The sequence below is a fragment of the Zonotrichia albicollis genome, chromosome 4 (assembly GCF_047830755.1).
Source record: "Zonotrichia albicollis isolate bZonAlb1 chromosome 4, bZonAlb1.hap1, whole genome shotgun sequence".
NCBI classification, from domain to species: domain Eukaryota; kingdom Metazoa; phylum Chordata; class Aves; order Passeriformes; family Passerellidae; genus Zonotrichia; species Zonotrichia albicollis.
The window spans coordinates 36,145,447-36,162,928 of NC_133822.1; the positions used below are offsets into that span (position 1 = coordinate 36,145,447).

The 17,482-nt window shown below is 36.9% G+C and overlaps 1 protein-coding gene across 3 annotated transcripts in view; it reads right to left on the minus strand.

Moving 5' to 3' along the window:
* The window catches only part of IFT56 (intraflagellar transport 56), a 55,822-nt gene that overhangs the window by 10,674 nt on the left and 27,666 nt on the right, over positions 1 to 17,482 (minus strand). For all 3 annotated transcript variants that reach the window (XM_074539466.1, XM_074539467.1, XM_074539465.1), the window contains exons 13-17: positions 11,782 to 11,870; positions 7,270 to 7,353; positions 5,029 to 5,098; positions 2,517 to 2,623; positions 216 to 349 (exon numbers count right to left, since the gene is read on the minus strand). In XM_074539466.1, coding sequence (XP_074395567.1) covers positions 216 to 349; positions 2,517 to 2,623; positions 5,029 to 5,098; positions 7,270 to 7,353; positions 11,782 to 11,870 — 484 coding nt within the window. The remainder of the gene's footprint in view (positions 1 to 215; positions 350 to 2,516; positions 2,624 to 5,028; positions 5,099 to 7,269; positions 7,354 to 11,781; positions 11,871 to 17,482) is intronic.

A 17,482-nucleotide genomic window follows, 5' to 3' on the forward strand; every position in this document is an offset into this window, starting at 1 on the left:
TCTACCATATATTCTATAACTGTTGGTGTGGAAGATAAGACTTCCAGCTGAAGACTGCATATGGAGACTCTGGATGGAATGTCTATTCTCTGAAAGCTCAATAAAAGATTGGAAGGGGATATGTAGTCCTAAAGCTGAGATTATAATTCTGGTTTACAGCTAGCTGAAAATAGGAAAAGAGCAATATAAATTCAGATACAACACAGAATACTCACTTTGCTTCTCGTCCAGCTAAGATCATTTGAAATATACCCACACAAGCACCTCTCTTGCCTTCCCAGTATTCAGGATTATTATCCAGTCTCTCCAGAATATCAAAGGCTTTGGCTGAATAGTAAAACTGACGCATCTGCACAGAAAGTGAAACATTATTCCTGACCACCTTTCAGAAGGGGATTAAAAACACAGAAGCCAGTTTTCTGAAATCAGCAGTAAGCTGTAGAAGCAAAGTGCATTTTCAAGTTTTTCTGCAGGCAGCAAGTGACACAGAACAGGGACACTGCAGTTAAAGAAATGGGAAAGAAGTGTATTACAACATCTTTTTTTGAGGTGCCCTTATCTAGTGTCGTACCAACTATACCAAAATCCTTGACAGAATATCAACCTCCAACTAGTCCAGACATTTGAAAATGAAACCACATTTCCTCATGTAGACATGGCCACATATATGTTTATCTTCTGAGTTTAACTTAATCTTTTTTCTTCACTGTTATAATACAGCACAAAAGAAGATTCAGTGACTCTATAATCCCTAATTTTCCTTAGCATAGGAAAATCCCTATGTGTACCCCATCTTTTTTCTGCCTTAGGTTCTCTACTTGTAATTGGGAACCAGGAGCAAGTTGCTTGGCAACAGTCAATGCAAAAGGAGTGACCAGATTAACTGTGGCTTTTGAAGTCAGCATAGCATATCTCATGTGGGATGTATGAGTGCTCTCCACTTGAGCAAGCCTGAAGGGCAATGTTGTTTGTGACTAGCATTTTCCCATGAGAGATCACAGAAGACAGACTGAGCACAACCTCCTGTCCTTTGGTAGCTGGAAGCCTGCAGAGAAAAAAGTGCAGGCTGTGGGAGCTACATTTGGAAACCTTAGTCAGAGAAACACTGGTACTACAGGATGAGTAATAATTCTCCTTTCTTCACATAAATGTTGATTTTAACCACTGGTGACTGGCAAACACTTAAATGTATGGGAAGTTAAGATAGTGAGAATGAACACTATCAGATGCGTCAAAAAAAAAGAAAAATTAGAGTACTGATCTACCCAAATTAGTATCTGATCTAGTTCCACTAGCCAGGTACAGGTTTAATGTTCTCCTTCTATCTGACATAAATCTAGGAAATGCTTCACTCCAAGTCATGTGCTGTTCCCCATATGGACAAGATGGACATAAAAAGCATCAAGAAATTAGCATGAAATACTGTGTGCCAACTTCCTCACTGACCAATTTCTATCAGCACAGCAATGAGGCATCCAGCTACACCACCTCTCAGGACACTGCTGACCTTGTTCCATTCATGTCCATTCTGTTTTCCATTGAGCAAAGCCTAATGCAACTGCCTTCTTAAGTCACGTCTCTGGTGCTGTCTGTGGATCTCCAATATAATGTAATGTTTCAGAAACAACTGAAAAATGCCACATAAAATCAAACAACATGGACCTTGCTATTTAGTTCAAGAGGTACAATGGCTGCTAGTGTAGAAAGACAAATTATATTACTAAAGTAACAATTTTGGAGCAGTCATTTACGGCCATATGTAGACATATAATTAGGCTGAAAAATTTAGCTCTATATATGCAGCTTTTAAGAACTCTAGATAAATACAAAATATGGAGATACTTCTCCTCTTCAGGACAAGAAGGTTTTGAAAAGAATTTAGACAAAGCAATCAACTGATTTAAGAGAGACTTTAAATGATCTAGAGGGAGATTTTATATGAGGTCTGATTTTCAACCTGCTTTCGAATTGCAGTTATGGGAAACACCAGAGACATAGTCACTTGCTTGAGCAATTAGACTTTTAGGGTGAGATGGTAACTGAGCAGTTGAAAGAAATAAAAGGGATAATTCTTTCAGTTTTAGAATATTGCTTTTGAGATCCCAAAGAGTATCTCCCATTACAAACTGTAAGGAAAACACAATACTGTCCTGAAAAAAAAAAAGCAGCATGAAGCATGAGGCATCTTGCTGAATCTATGCTAGATTTTTTTCCTTCGAAGTTTTTTGTCTTTTCTCCCCATAATGAATCCCTAGTAGGAGAAGCAAGTGTTATCATTATTGATAGCTCAAACATGCAGTAATTTACCAACAGTTTAATCAATGGGTTCTCTACCAAGAAGGCCTGTAGGTTAAAATACTGACTAATCCTTGCCAACTCATTCACATTATTAGACATCCTGCCATTACAACAGAAAATTCACTAGTGATGACAATGATAAAAACTATCAAAAAATGACTGTTGGTACAATCACTGAATTAACATGTTATACACCAAGCTCCAAAGAGAAAACTCACTTTGTAACAATCATTTGCAATGAGCTGCAATAGGTTAAAGGAGTCCCCTGATGTTTCCATCTTCAGATAGAGTTTCCATGCTAGCTGTGGTTTCTTATTCATAATATCTGCAATAACAAGAAAAAGCTGGAATTGTGAAAATAATATGCTATGCACAATATTCAGTGGCAGGTGGAACAGATATTCCTGTATTTGTTTGTTTAATGTAAATATCTCAGCCATGAGCATGAGGCTGGGAAGGGGAACTCGTCCTTATCTTCTGATTTACTAGTGATAACAGCCAATTCAGCAGAGCATAGCAGCGTCAAAAGGAATAATTATAGTGTTTACATCTTAATTTATATTTCACAGATACGCAACAAGCACAACTCTCATGATTTCAGATGTGATTAAGGAGTAGAATGGAAAGCATCAGAGAAGTTTTTTATGCAGGACAAATGGCAATCCATTTATATGGTAAGATTTAGAATTATGTGTCCTTACACACAAAAAAATGTTAATTGGCACCAAAGTGAGGTCTTTAACACTTGGTGCTCATGTCAGTCTAAAACCTTCAATTCCCATGATTCATAACAAATCAAAAGGAGAAGGCAGAGGCTGAAGCCCCTCCAAGCATAACAAAACTTGTCATTACTAAAAAAAATGTTTCTAAATTCCTGAGATTCCACGCTGGTTTTAAATTTGTGTATATGACTAGAATTTTTCATTGGTCTTTAACTTTAAACATCACAGTTAGAAATAAAGGAATCTGAATCTTCTATCTCGATGAGTAGAAATTCTATTAGGGTGTTTAAACACAAAGGTTCTATTTCTTGGTGATAAGAAGCCATTCTCTTGAATCTATGGTTGGTATTCATAATTCCAGGTTCATTCAAACACTGGGAGAAAAGAAAATAAAAGTAAGTTTTCCTTTATTTTTCAAGCCTTAACAGCTGCTCTGAGAGTACCTGGCTATTCACATAAGGATCACTGTTGTGTTTTTTCAAAAGAGAGACTGTTTAGCTTGTTCTATCTGTGTCCACTGTGTCTATACTTACATTGCAGGTAGAATGGGTGGTAATCAACAATAAACATATAACACCAAATCACAGAATTTATAGATTCTTCTCATTTAGGAGGCAGCAAGACATCAGATTGGATTTATCTCTCATCAGCTCCAAATACCATATACTGTGGTAAACAGCCAGTTCTCAATTTCCAGCACCAATCTACCTAAAGCAATGCAGTTCTGTGCTAATCCAATGGTTTTTGACCTTCCCTTCAAGAAGAATTTGGTATAAATAGTACTATCATACTAAACAAATATTACATTCTGTCATGTAAAAGGATGCATCTCTTGTACTTTGCCCCTTGGAAATATTTCAGCATTGAATTGTTTACTACTCAATCCCTAATTATACTCTGTCATTAATGTATTATAATGTGATCTGTTAGTAATTTACATACTTGACACAAAAAGATAACTATATTCATAATTCCCATAAAAAATTCAAATAAAACATTCATATATAAAGCACTCAAACACAATCTGGTACTGCAGCTAAATTAAAAAGGAAATAAACTGGCACATCCTAAAACAGAGTCATAGACAGGCATCCCTATGTGTGATGTGCCTGTCTGGAAAGATCATTTTAGGAGATGTTTACTACATCTGCAATATGGCATAACATCTCAAAACATAAATATTTACATTCCAGGTATAACTGCTTAAAATGTTTTGATAAGAAAACATTTTTCTATTGAGGCACTGTAAGGAAAACAAATTAGGTAAGGGAGTCTCAGACTTGAGTCCTCAGAAAAGCCCACTTCCATATTATTTTGTATGTGGCACAGCAGTTGTCTCTGTACTGAGTGAGGTGTACTCAGCAGTGTTTTAAAAACTGGTAAATAAGATTTGTTATAGAATATTAAACACAGCAAACGTTTCCTAGATTCAATGAAATTCAAGGAAAGAACTCTTCTAAGAGTTTTTGGAAGAAAAACACACGCTGGAGATTATAAGGATATCCCTCAGGCGCAGGAGCTTGGACAACATGTAGAGTAACATGGTAGGAAGAAAAACACGTGTATGCTTGCCTGATTCTTCTCTTCCCTAGACATCTGACAGTGGCTAACCTTGAAGGTAGACAGACTCTTGAGCCTGACCCAGTATGAATGCTTCTATTTTGTGTTTTACTCTGAACATTTTAGAGTTGTAACTCAGTCTTTTAAGACAGAAAGTCTTCACTCATGCAATTGAGTAGACAATTGAGAGGAAAAAAGGGTCACTGGTCAGGACAAAGCTGCATTGACAGTACTATAACAGCATTGCACTGAAGCAGTAATTGCTTATAAAAGCCAGAGGTATGAAAGGTGCAATAACCACCCACACTATAACTAGTGCAATCAGCTTTTCACTTTCATAGTCCTGAATCCTCCTACAACATTAAATTCAATTAGGAGAGTGGATTGCCAGGACTGACGCAATAGAGGAGGATCTGTATTCTGCAATGCTCAAAGTAAAGTGACTCACAGCAGCGAGCCAGCCAGCTAAGGTAAACAAAATCACTTTTTATCTTCTCACTCTGGATCAAAAGGAACACCTGCAGGAAGAAGGAAAAGGAAAGATTATACACGCATGTACTTTTAAACAAACAGAAGGCAAACCTTCCTCATTTCAACACACAGATAAGATTTAAGTCACACAAACAACTGGTCATGAGAAGAGTTCGGGTATGCAATTGCAGTGCAGGGGGCATCCCTCTGTGTGGAGTAGGTGGAGGATCCACACAGTGCCCTGGTTGTCAGGGGACTTGTGCAGCTTCAGAACACCAAGCTGTGCAGAGGGTGCGGCCTGCCCTGAACAAGCGCCAGTGGGCGGCCATGCAACACAAACAGCACAAAAGAACACTGGGCCTGTGGGAAAAGCTATTTGGAATGTGTTTGTTTAGAAAGCAATGCAAACAATTGTATTAGCATCTTCTTGAAATACTACAAGTTTCACATGTAGATGAGACTTTCCTTCCATATATGTCAGATCACTCCAGGTCTGCAATAAGCCATTTCTAACCATTTCAGTTTCAGTAAGATTCTCAGGCAAAGCATTCATCTTTTGTACCTTACTGAACAAATACAGGTTTGTTACATTCTGCATAAAAAGGGATATGTGGGGGAAGTTATACATTTTAAAATGTACTCTGGCTTTGTTCAAAGGAAAAAAAAAACTATTTATGCCTCTCTCAAGTATATTTGTAAGTATACTGGATGCTACTGACAAAAATCAAAATACCTTTATAGGAATAGATACATGTACTGGAACAGTGAGTTATACAAATTACTGACATTTGTATTGCTTAAACATTCCTGATCCCCTAATTAAGAGGGGGAGGAGAAGGAGTAATAGGGAAGAAATGAAAAGAAAGCAGCATTATCACTGTAAGTAGCACTTTATCACAAGTTTTATTTTATTATGTCCAGGGTGGTATGTTTTTAAATAACTTAGTAAGTGCTATATGTAGATGATTTACAAGTTTATGAGACACTGGGGAAGGCTGAGCTTTATATGGAACTGTCATCACAACCCAAGGTCAGACATGAGGCCAGATGAATCAATGTAATTATATAATTCTGGTATTTAAATGCATCACCTATATAACACAAGTTTCTATAGAACAGGTTCTAAAAAACATAAGAGGAAAAATGTAGATTAACAGCAGTTTACAACTTTGTGCTTCTTTGTTGTCTTGTTGCTGCTAAAACTTACTTAGAGCATTATCATTTTTATGGAGTTAGAGGAATGAGCATAGCCTGCTAGCATAGTTTTGAAAGATTTTCATGACGCTAAGTGAATTGAAAGCTTGTTGAATTCAAATAGATATTCATCTTCCTTACAGTCTTGGATGCTTTTCTTAAGGAGAGATGCAATTTTGGGTCACAGAAATGAAGGGGTGAGGGTGCTGGATGGGAAGGTAGGTATGGGGGGGAGAGACAAGTTGTAAAGCCAGGGGGGCTCTATTATTGACAAACCCGGATAGTCAAAAAGTTAGAAAGACGGGAAAAACAAAACAAAACATAAACCCCAAACCAACCAAACCTATAGGATTCACTTTAGAATATGTGCTAAGGGATTTTTTTTTTGTGGCTTGTCTTCTTTTCTGGTCTTGTGGAAAATGTTGCTTCCACCTTCATAATAGTATTTACTTTTGCATATTTTAGTTGTAATTAAGTTTCTGCTACACACAGACATAAAAAAGTACTGGGTGCAGAAGTTAATCTCTTCCAGCTGCATATGAATGCTGCTGAATAAGATACTGAGCACTTCCTCTTTTCCTCCCACATATCCCAGAGGAAGATTTAAAAAAAAAAACCACACTAATTTCTAGGGACACCTAGAAGCTCTTAACTATTCAGTGTCTTTTACTTATCATGCCCTACTCAGTCTGAACAGAAAGAGTGCCTGGGATCCCAGACAAAGCGTAGAAAATCTGATTAAGAGGCCATTCTTTGATCAATTAGAGGTAGCTGCAATCACTCTTGTGATGCACCACAAGCAGCATGACTCCCTGTATACCTCACATTACAAGATTAGCAAGATAATCTTTTCTGAATAGTGCTCACTGAGAGTTTCAGTTCCCCTGAGAAGGGGAAGAAGATGTTCCACAGAACCTGCTTATTTTCAACCAACATGAAGATCTGAGTGAAGAAAAGGAAGGAAAGAGGGGAATATGGGGGAAATGTTTCCATTGCTTTTTTTTCAAAGAAAATAAATACATACCTCTTCAGCTTCGCTAAAATTGCCCATTGCAGCTTTGGCTTGGGCATAGTTGAAATTAAAAGTGTCATTGTTGTAGAAGTAACTCTGAAAAATATGGACAAACCCCAAATAAATACAACAAAAAACACCTCCTCCCATGATAAAACAACATTAAAAATACATCCTCCCTGCCTCAGTCAGACCATATAAAGAAGAAAATGGGAAGGAAAAGAAAATCCCACATTAGGAACATACGGTATTTTTAAACAGTGGGCATAAAAATTATGGACTAGCTTTTCCATCCCACAGTCATGACTACAAACACTGCTGACACATTCCACAATATTAACTATGAGAGATCTGGAAAATCTTCCAAGCTTAAAATTGCAGTGGCAGCTTTTGTGGGTATAATTTTCACCTGGGGCATGTGAAGACATGCTGCGCTGCCATGGCCTCTTTCACTTCCCAAGCACTTATTCACCACTAGGGTGGGTAAACAGGCAGGTGACTCCCTTGAGTCTTAAAGGCAATTTAAGACAAACAAAACAGTTTGCTCTTCCAAGACTTGTCAAGGTTTATCAAGAGATCCATCCACGTGCATCTGGTTAGGTGATGGACGCTAATCTGACAAAATGGATCTCATGTTGGAGGCGAAGCCACAGTACTGGGCTGTAGCAGGCAGCACACCAGGTAACAGCACTTCTTTAAGCAAGCCTTGCGTTAAGATACCCTTCTCTCTAGTTCAAGTGCAACACTGAGTTTTTCCCTCCCATAACACTAGATATGAAACATCTGGTTTAGGGCACATCATATTGAACTAGCTGTATCTTCTCTGAAAAGCTACATGGGTCAAAGCAGGAAATGTAACTCAAGGTACAGGTTAGGCTGGTATTTGGGGTTGGCCTGGTCACAGTCAGTCTGAAGTATAACTCAGATGACCAAAAGTCAGCTGTGTTCTACATTCAGCACTGTCCCACACTGCTGGACCAGTAGAGCTGGCAGAGGTAAGATAGAACACAATACCAGATGCAAGCATGAATGGGATTGAGAATCCCTGCCCAGCAGCAGTGCAGTGCTTATGAGAGAGCATGGAGAAATAGGTGGTTTATCCAATATGGTTACTGCATGGAAGCATCTCTGTGTGCATAACAGCAAGGTGTAGAGAAATGTTTTTCCTTCTACAATATTTATAAAGGAAATGGAACTTGTGTAGGAAGATCTAAATTTTGGTTTTTTCCCCTCTTCAGAGTGAGAAGGAAGTAAAAAGCATAGTTGGAACTGTAGAAAAGGTAAATGAAGCAAGGCACAAATCCCTTTCCGAGTAGTATCTTGTTTTGTGATGTAGGGATACAGAGGAACATCTTCCTTACACTGTCACAGGCAGTCTACAAAGGGTACTGATTTAGTTCACCCACACACATCAAGCTAGTGCCTTGAAAGGAAAGGTGAGGGATTGCCACTATTTGCCAGATGTCCAGGTTTCACCCAAACAGTCTACAGTAGCATGCACAAGCCAGCAAACACAGCAAGCTGTGTGACAGCATGAGGATGAACCAATTGGGGTGAACCTTAAGCTCAGTTTGTGAAAATATTTCAGTGCTCTTATGGTGAACTAACCATGGGTTTCACCATATGAGGATTACAACACTTTACTGCATTCTTTCCCAACAGTAGTTTCATGTGAATCAGCACAAGTCCCTGGTTAAGCAAAGCTGGTGAGCCAGATGATACTTTTACTGCGTGAATGCTTTCCTCTGTTCAAGTAGACCCCATTGTATTTTTTAATTAAAATGGAGAAGAACCTTTGTCAACAACCAAACTCAAAAAACGTGTCATTCTGTCCTGGCCATATAAGAGTTAGAGACCAGACCTACTGCAAAACCAGAAGAAATTAACAAGTGCTACTGGTAATACATTCACAGCAGCTAATTTTTAATTTTTTTTTAATTTTTTAACCATATTGTATGTACTGGACTTTACTCTTTTATGGTCTTTTTAGAGATCTTCCATGTTTTCCTAAAACCCACTGTCCTCTGAGTGACATCCACTTCAATAACATACTCAGATACCCAGCTTAAAAATGAAGAATTCCCATTGCGGCCACAACTCAGCAGAGCCTGAATCAGGTTCTTTTTTACTCAGTTAATCCCTGACAGTGTTATAATGTCACCCTTGGGGCAGCTGGCAATACATTTATGTCCTCTGAGGCTTTCTTATGCCTAAAGCAGTGTTAATTGATCATGGATGAAAGTGGTATTTCTTGAGAGAATACCAAGCAAATAATCTTCAGAGAGGGCAGCTCTATTTTAAGAGCTGCAGAGATTCAACTGAAGTTTATTCCTGTGAATGAAACACAAAAGTAAATCCATGTACACCTTGCCTATAACATGGTACAGAAATAACAATTTTTGTATTCCTGTGACCTATAAAGAAGAGAAATTACTTAAGTAAATCTAAGCATGTCTAGTCTCAGCTGCAAAATTATGAAAATGATCAATTACTTCAAAAGGAACAAGAAGGAAAAGTTGTAGTAGGCAGTAAATTTTTGTCCCATATACCTTGGAGGTGGTTTGTAATCACATTTAACTTTGACCTTTTCAGTTTAGAACTAGTTGTTTAAGAACCTTTTCAAGGAAATGGAAAGAGCTGAACTTATCTGTGGAGTAGTTAATTGCATTATAAATGTAGGAAATACACAGAATTAATTCTCTGGAAATTACCATCTATACCCACTGGCAATAAACTGAGACCAGATGACTGGTTCTAACTAGAAATCGAACTTTTAGATAGCTCAAGTAAGGCAAAGCAATTCTTATTCTTAATTTCCTTTTCTTCAATTACACACATACTCCAGTTTGGAGTGGTGGTGTATCTCTTCATTCCACTACAATGGAGCTATTCCAGTAGCTAAAGCCACTGGGATTTCTTCAAAAGTCTCCTTTGGAAGTTTAAAAACACTACACCATTTTCCCCTCACCAGCTGCTTTTGGGCTCCATTACAACCACATGATTTTCTTTAGATCTCATACTCCTTATAACATTGTAGTTATGCTCATCTTGTGTATCTCCCAATTATTTTAATAATTTCTTTTAAGATTCTCATTCCTCTTCCTACTGTAGTATATGGTAGAGATAATTCATGCTATTAATGTATAAAATATTGTACAATCCAAACTATATCTTTTGACCATCCTGGCCGGGAGCAGTTGTGTTATTACATGTAGTTCCTGGACGCGGGTTAAGATAAACATCAATGTTTTAACGTAGGAATAGAAGCTTCCAGGGTGATAATCGTCAGCTTCCTGGGGTTGCCAGGCCCATCTGAGAATGATTATCGCCCTGTCGATTGCATCTGTCGAGATAACCAACAGCACCACTCTGATCCATGTGAATACATGGCTTCTCCGGGGTCCACTGACAACATCGAGACACCGGGACTGGACCTTTGTCCACCTCTGCACATGGGAAGCAACAGCGATGCATGTGAAGAGACACAAAGAACACTCGGTCATCTCTGCCTTGGGCAGAATAAACTGTATAAAAACTCACTGTGCAAGGCAGCATTGGTGAACTGGGGAGACTCTGACACTCAGAGGTCAGATCCGTGTTCACCCCGCGCCGATCCCGGGCTCAACGCTGACTCTTTGGCTGTGGTGGTTTCGAAGACTGAACTTAGGTCTCGCAGACAAATTAATAAACCTTTGCTAAATTTTCTTATAAGTTTAGCTCACGATTTGATCATTTGTAACACTACCAAACAGAGAGTTGTTTCAACTCTACTTTCAAACAAGTGGAACAAGACTGCAATCATTTAATCCATAATTACGCTCCAGCCTACCTCCTTCCTCACATCTGACTTAGTGTGTCTGTACGTTATACCCATTCTATGGGTATGCTGCATGTTGACTTCAAGCTTCTCTTATTTTGAAAAATGCAACATTGCCTACAAGGTACTCAGATAACTTTTACAAAAATAACATTCCTAACTTACTGCTTTGGTAATACTGCCCTATTTTAGCCCTTCAGCGACTGCTTTCTCTGTAAAATGTAAATGTTATTCCTTTCAGAGCCCTTCATGTCTCATCTTACACACTCTTGTTCACTAAAATGTTGTCCTCAATTATTAACCAGTGACAATAATCTCCATCACTTACTTGATAAGTCTTAAGAAAACATTTGGGGTTTTTTCCTCCATGCTGCCCATCCCATAAATATACACTTTTTTTTTCATTGTTTACCTTTAATTATATTTCTTACCTTCTGTGATGCCCCCAGAAAGCCTGATAATGATTAGATTACAAGTGTGATGAGTCCATCATGCCCACCATGCTGCATGGTACTTTCTAAATTGCTTCTTTACATTTTAAACCATTTACTGTACTGACCACTTATGTCCTGCTATCACTCCTGTGTTTGATTTTTACTGATTTGTTTCTGTATCTTTTTATGTTTTCATTCTGTCTCACATAGTACAGTCTAAAAGGAGTGATTCCATACATTACAATACTATCAATACTAAATAATGATACTAACCTTGATTGAGTTGAGGTAAATTAGGACATTAGGAAATTGTCTAAGAAGAAAGAAGCAGGAGGACATGCACTGTCTCCCTGGAATGGTATCTAAAATTCAAAAGAGAAATGCAAATTTGTAGAATTTAAAAACACATGGTAATGGAAATCGCTGCCAAGATTGCTGGCACCTCTGAAAGCAGCTAGTTTCTAAAAATAGTGCAGCTTTCCTTTTCAGGCAAAGGACCATACTGGAGGTTAGGAAAAACCATTTGTTCATCTTGTCAACTCTCTCTACAGTGCCCAATAACTTTTGCAAGACTGTTCAACAGCAAACTCTACAGAGACAAATAACAATTTTACCACAGGCCTTTCCTGTGACACAGTTTACATAGTGTAATTTTACCATGAATTATTCTTATTTGTAGGAAATGACTCTTTATACAAAGCCTGGGTTTGCTATTCTTACACCATTAGCCTTCTTTCTTTAAAATTATGCTTTTCAGTTATCCTGGACAAAGAAACTCTACATATTTTAATTTTAGTTTGAGTTAGAGAGTAAACTTGCTATACTGAAAATATTGTTATAAAAAAGAATTAATACAGGAACAAATAAAATACTAAGTGATATCAGACAGTATGGAAATAAATGTCCATGCATGTGGATTACCCCATTGCTCACAAGATGTAAAGCCATAAATAAGTTAGACATATCAGTTGGAATGAACATCCCTCAACTTTGAAGCTGTCTATGTCATCATAAACTCTGCTGCAACCATTTTATGCTGTCACCTACTCTGACATTGCAAACTGTGTCACTGAAAACTATCTCAAAGCTTTTCTAGAGATTCTGAAGTGAGCTTACTAGGACCAATTTTTGTAAGACCCAGCTAGCAGACATGGATGAACCCAGGTAGCAGCTGGGAAAGCTTAAATGGAAGTGATATCCAATCAGTACTATTCCACTACATCAAGTGATCGTTGGCAAGGATGCTGCTCTGTGCAGTCTGGAAAGGCAACAAAAGATCTAAGGCTACCAATATCCCTGAGGTAATCAGCTCCTGACTGTTGGTTACCATCAATCCATTCACATAAAAAAATGAAAATATCTCCTCTGTATAAAGAAATTTCATGTAACAAAAGACCAATATTTTGACTCTATACCACCATGCAAAATTGAGCATTCAACTGGAAAACAGATTATTCTCCCTTAAATATGGTAGATAGTAATTATTCTTGGAAAGCGCTATATAATATGTCAAAATACATTTCAAAGGAAAGCAAAATATTCTCATTTTTTATCTTTTAGCACTAGGATATACTGAGCTTGGATGTCCTGTCATTTCCATATGGAGACAATCAATCCTTATCTGTGTCTGAACCATATCATTCAGTTCTCCAACCTCGGAAGATTATTTGGTTATTTATGAAGTGTTCACTTGGGAGCAGGAACTGGCCTGTATATTTATTTGTCCTTTTTTACATGCAGGTATAGTTTTCATGACAAATATGTGCCTTTACTGGACAATAACAGAAACAGTTTTATAAAAAAGAGCTAAGAAACATTGATTAACAAGACTAGAGGTAAGTGAAAAATGCCCCTTTTCTCTGAAATTTGATTTCTGAAGTTCATAAAATCACAATTTCTTTTGAACAAAATTTTTAAAATGCAAAGCATGCAAAGAAGACTTAAAACTGAGGATGCATTTTTAGTAAAAATCAATCACAGTAACAAAATATTAGAAACACAGTATTTCCATAAATTATTCAAGTGTTTCTAAATTTTAGTATTTATTCTTATGTCCACATTTTGGCAGAAAGTCTTATTATGCCAGCACACCATCCTCCATATATTTTACTGAAAGATTCTGTTTAAAAAACCAAACAAGTAAAACATCTGTATATCTCATACAACTCAGCAATGAACACTACCTAGTGACAGAAAAACTAGAATTTTCTAATTCACCCCATGTGACTCATGCAGAAAGAGGAAAAATTTGCCACTTGAAAAAATTACTTAGGGTGACCTAAGGGAACCTTAAAAAAAAAAAAAAGGCATGAAATTAAGAAATGTTTCATTCCTCTCACCCAACATCAAATATGCATGAGTTGGTCCTAAAAGAAGACCACTGAAAACAAATGGGGTGCTCTTTTTCATTATACTTGCGCTGGTTTTAGGTAGTTTGTAAGACTTATGCTAAGCAACAGAAACACTGCATTTATTGGGAATATTAAGTTGTTTTCACTGATGTTCGTCTTGCCCCATTTCCTCCTTAAAAGAAATCTGATCTGTTTAATGTCCCACCCAGTCGATACCCAAGTAGAAAAGAATGAGAACTAGCTATAAAAATTTACTTATATCCTCCTTCATGATGTCATTTCATGTCATTAGAATTAAGAATTTTTATCAAGCTGAAAAAACCCCAAGCTGCTGTTCAGGTGTTATATCTGCTGCTAGAGAATAAATATATTGCCTCCTACATCTAAGTGCTGCTTGGATGCTTTTTAGTTTTTGTTTTGTCAGTCCCCTGTTGAAGTGCACAGCATCCAACACAAGATAAAACTCATACATTTAATGGAAATGACTTGCACATTAACTCAGTTTACTCCATGTTCCTTGAATTTCCAAGGCAGAGATCTAATTAAAAAAAGCAAAGGGCTTAATTGATGGCTACAAATGACTTTACAAATAAATGACACTGTGTTTTTCCTAAACTCCTGTTGCTGCTTTTCTTAATGCAGTCAATGGAATTTCTACAGTTAAAAAACGCAAGCCAGAAAGAATATTCCACATCTTAATTTTAATCCATTACTTCTTGATAACACACATTAAAAGAAGAAGCCTTGTAGACTGTTGCAGTTTAACCCCAGTAGCAACACTAAGTACCACTCAGCTGCTTGTTCACTCCATCCTCCCCTCCACTAAAAAAAAAGTAAAGCTTGTAGGTTAAGACAAGAATGGTTTGATAATTGAAATAAAATATTACTATTAATAATAATAGTAATAATAGTAATGAAAAGGGGACAGAGAGAGAGAGTGAGAGAAAGAGGAATAAAACTTGGGAGAAACAAATGACCCAGAATACAATTGCTCACCACCAACCCAGGCCCTCCCCAGAACACAGTAAGCCAACTGCCCCTGGTTCCTGTACTGGGTATGGTATTCCACAATATGAAATAACCCTTCAGCTCATTCAGATCAGATGTCCTGGCCATGCTCTGTTCCACCTTCTCATGCAGCTCCTCACTGGCAGAGCACGGGAATCTGGAAAGTCCTTGACTTTGCAACAACTAAAACATCACTGTGTTATTAACATTATTCGCATACTACATTCAAAATGCAGCACTGTACCATTCACTAAGAAGAAATTTAACTCTATCCCAGGCTAAACTGGAACATAGGCCCAGTTGCAAGCAGAGACACAGCAATGGATTTCCTCACTCTAGCAAAAAACTACCTGCTTCTGTATTATAAATCTGCAAAGCAGCTAAGCAACTTGATAAAACCCTTAAAGGCCCTTGGAAGGACTAGCTGGATGGGAAGTGCTGAAGCATGATGTACATGCTTTAACAGCATGGCCAGCTACTTAGGAAAAGCCCAAGTATAAAAACAGCAAGAATTCTGTTCTCTGTTCTAAAACCAGCAAAACAAATAACAAGTATTCAACATAGTGGCTAATACGCCAAGCTACGTAAAAACATAAAACCTATTATATTGGATCAAGGGGTGTCTAGTTCAGAGTTTGCTGGCTGAGAATATGCAGCTATAGAAAGAAGATATTCTAATTTCACATACAATACATACTGTGGCATGTAATGGCACTTCTGCTAAAGTTTATCCCAGCTTTCAACAATCTACTGAGGACTTCTTAATCACCGCTGAAAATTTTGAGTTAAACAGCCAATGGCCTTTTCATCGACAACTTTTTTTATACATTCTGGTTCTCACAAGTTTCTCTATCAAATAATTTCTGTTATCTGAAAAAGTAATTAATACTGTTTATTTTAATTGTCTCAAGTGGCAATATATGTCAATGGTCTTTGATTTTTGTATTGTACAGTAAATAATTCTTTCCTATTCCTCTTTTCCTTGTCATTTATGATGTACATAATGAAACTCAGTCATCATTTTCAGCCCATGTATTCTGCTTTATTAATCTCTCCTTTTCTTCTACTTCAAGAATCCATCCCCTTTCTTTGATCATCCTTGCTGTATTTATTGTATCCTTTCTTGATCTACCATTTTTTAAAGAAATGCAAGAACCAGAACTGTAGACAGTATTCAAGGAAAGGAATCACATTGTATACAATGACAGTAATTATTTTTGTTTTCTCTTTCCTCATCAATTCTTAAGATCCTCTTCAACTTTCTGATAATTTTGCTAAATTTAATTTGCATATTATTACCCAGTCTTGTATAGTCTTTCACATCTTTCATCATTGTAGAAGCTTTTATTTGTACTACTATGGGTAATTTTGTACCATTGGCAAACCTAGTCATGTCATTATTTGTCTCCTATAGCTCATTAATTATGAATACAAGCCCTTTCTTTAGAGAAACAAAAGGTTCTTTCAAGTGTTCAAATCAGGTGCATTTTATCCTTTTCTTCCCTGTAAATTTTCTAATTTTCTGCTAGAAATGAGGAAGGTTATTATGTAGCTTCTCTTCTTAGGATTAGTACTGTGGACATTTTTTGAGGTATTTGCTAACACACAGATTTGGAATTTGATTATACTCAAATGACTGTAGTACAATTGTAATTTCATAATAAAATTTCAACTCAAGTGCTATGTAATTCAATATTGGTCCAGAGTTACCTGTTCACTTGCTCCTTCTCTAAGAAAGATAGAAACAAAAAGTTCATGCTGTTTATTATGCCATGTAATTGCATTTATTAGGTCGATATGGGCAGAACAAAAGTCTCCAATTATTATTTATCTTTCTATATAAAATCTGTAATCTGTTTAATGTGCCACTCACTGTTCTTATCCAGGCTGGCTGGTGAATAATTTGGCTTCAATATAGTGAGTTGCCTATCTAAACATATAATTGAAAACAATATTATGTTACTCACTGATAAAGAAAAGATATTTATTTTGAGAGAAGTTTTCTATAATATTTAGAACCCTTTTTCCACTGGCATAACCTACTTATCTATATTTATGTATGTTTATGTACAATGTATATTTATTTAATGTACAATCCCTATTGTACATTAAATCCCATCCCATAGACATTAAATACATTAATATCCTACATGTTACTTTCCTCCTATCATATAAAATAATTATTTTAGTTTTTAGCTTCCTCTTCTAAAATCAGGCATTCCACTTTATCCAATTTCTTTAAAAGCATCTAATATTTGTATAAAAACATTTACATACTTGGGCTTCATGTGCTTGGTTTTTTGTTATATCCTACCTAAACAGAACTGTTTGCCTCTTCTATTTCCTATGTACAGTTTGATGATCTCCATCTGTTACTCATTTGAAGTTAAACAAAATCCCCACACTATTTTACCTTTAAAGGAGTTACCCTGAACTGTGTGGTCTTCTTTATGGCATTTCCTCCCACAAACTTTTAAGAAGATGCAAAAAGAGTTCTTATATGGAAGTACCACGAGGGTCAGATACTCACAGTACTGATCCTTCCTTTTACCTCTGATTGGAACCAATCCTTCCCATAGGTTTGTTTTTTTCAAGTAATCCACCTTCCTAAGTGT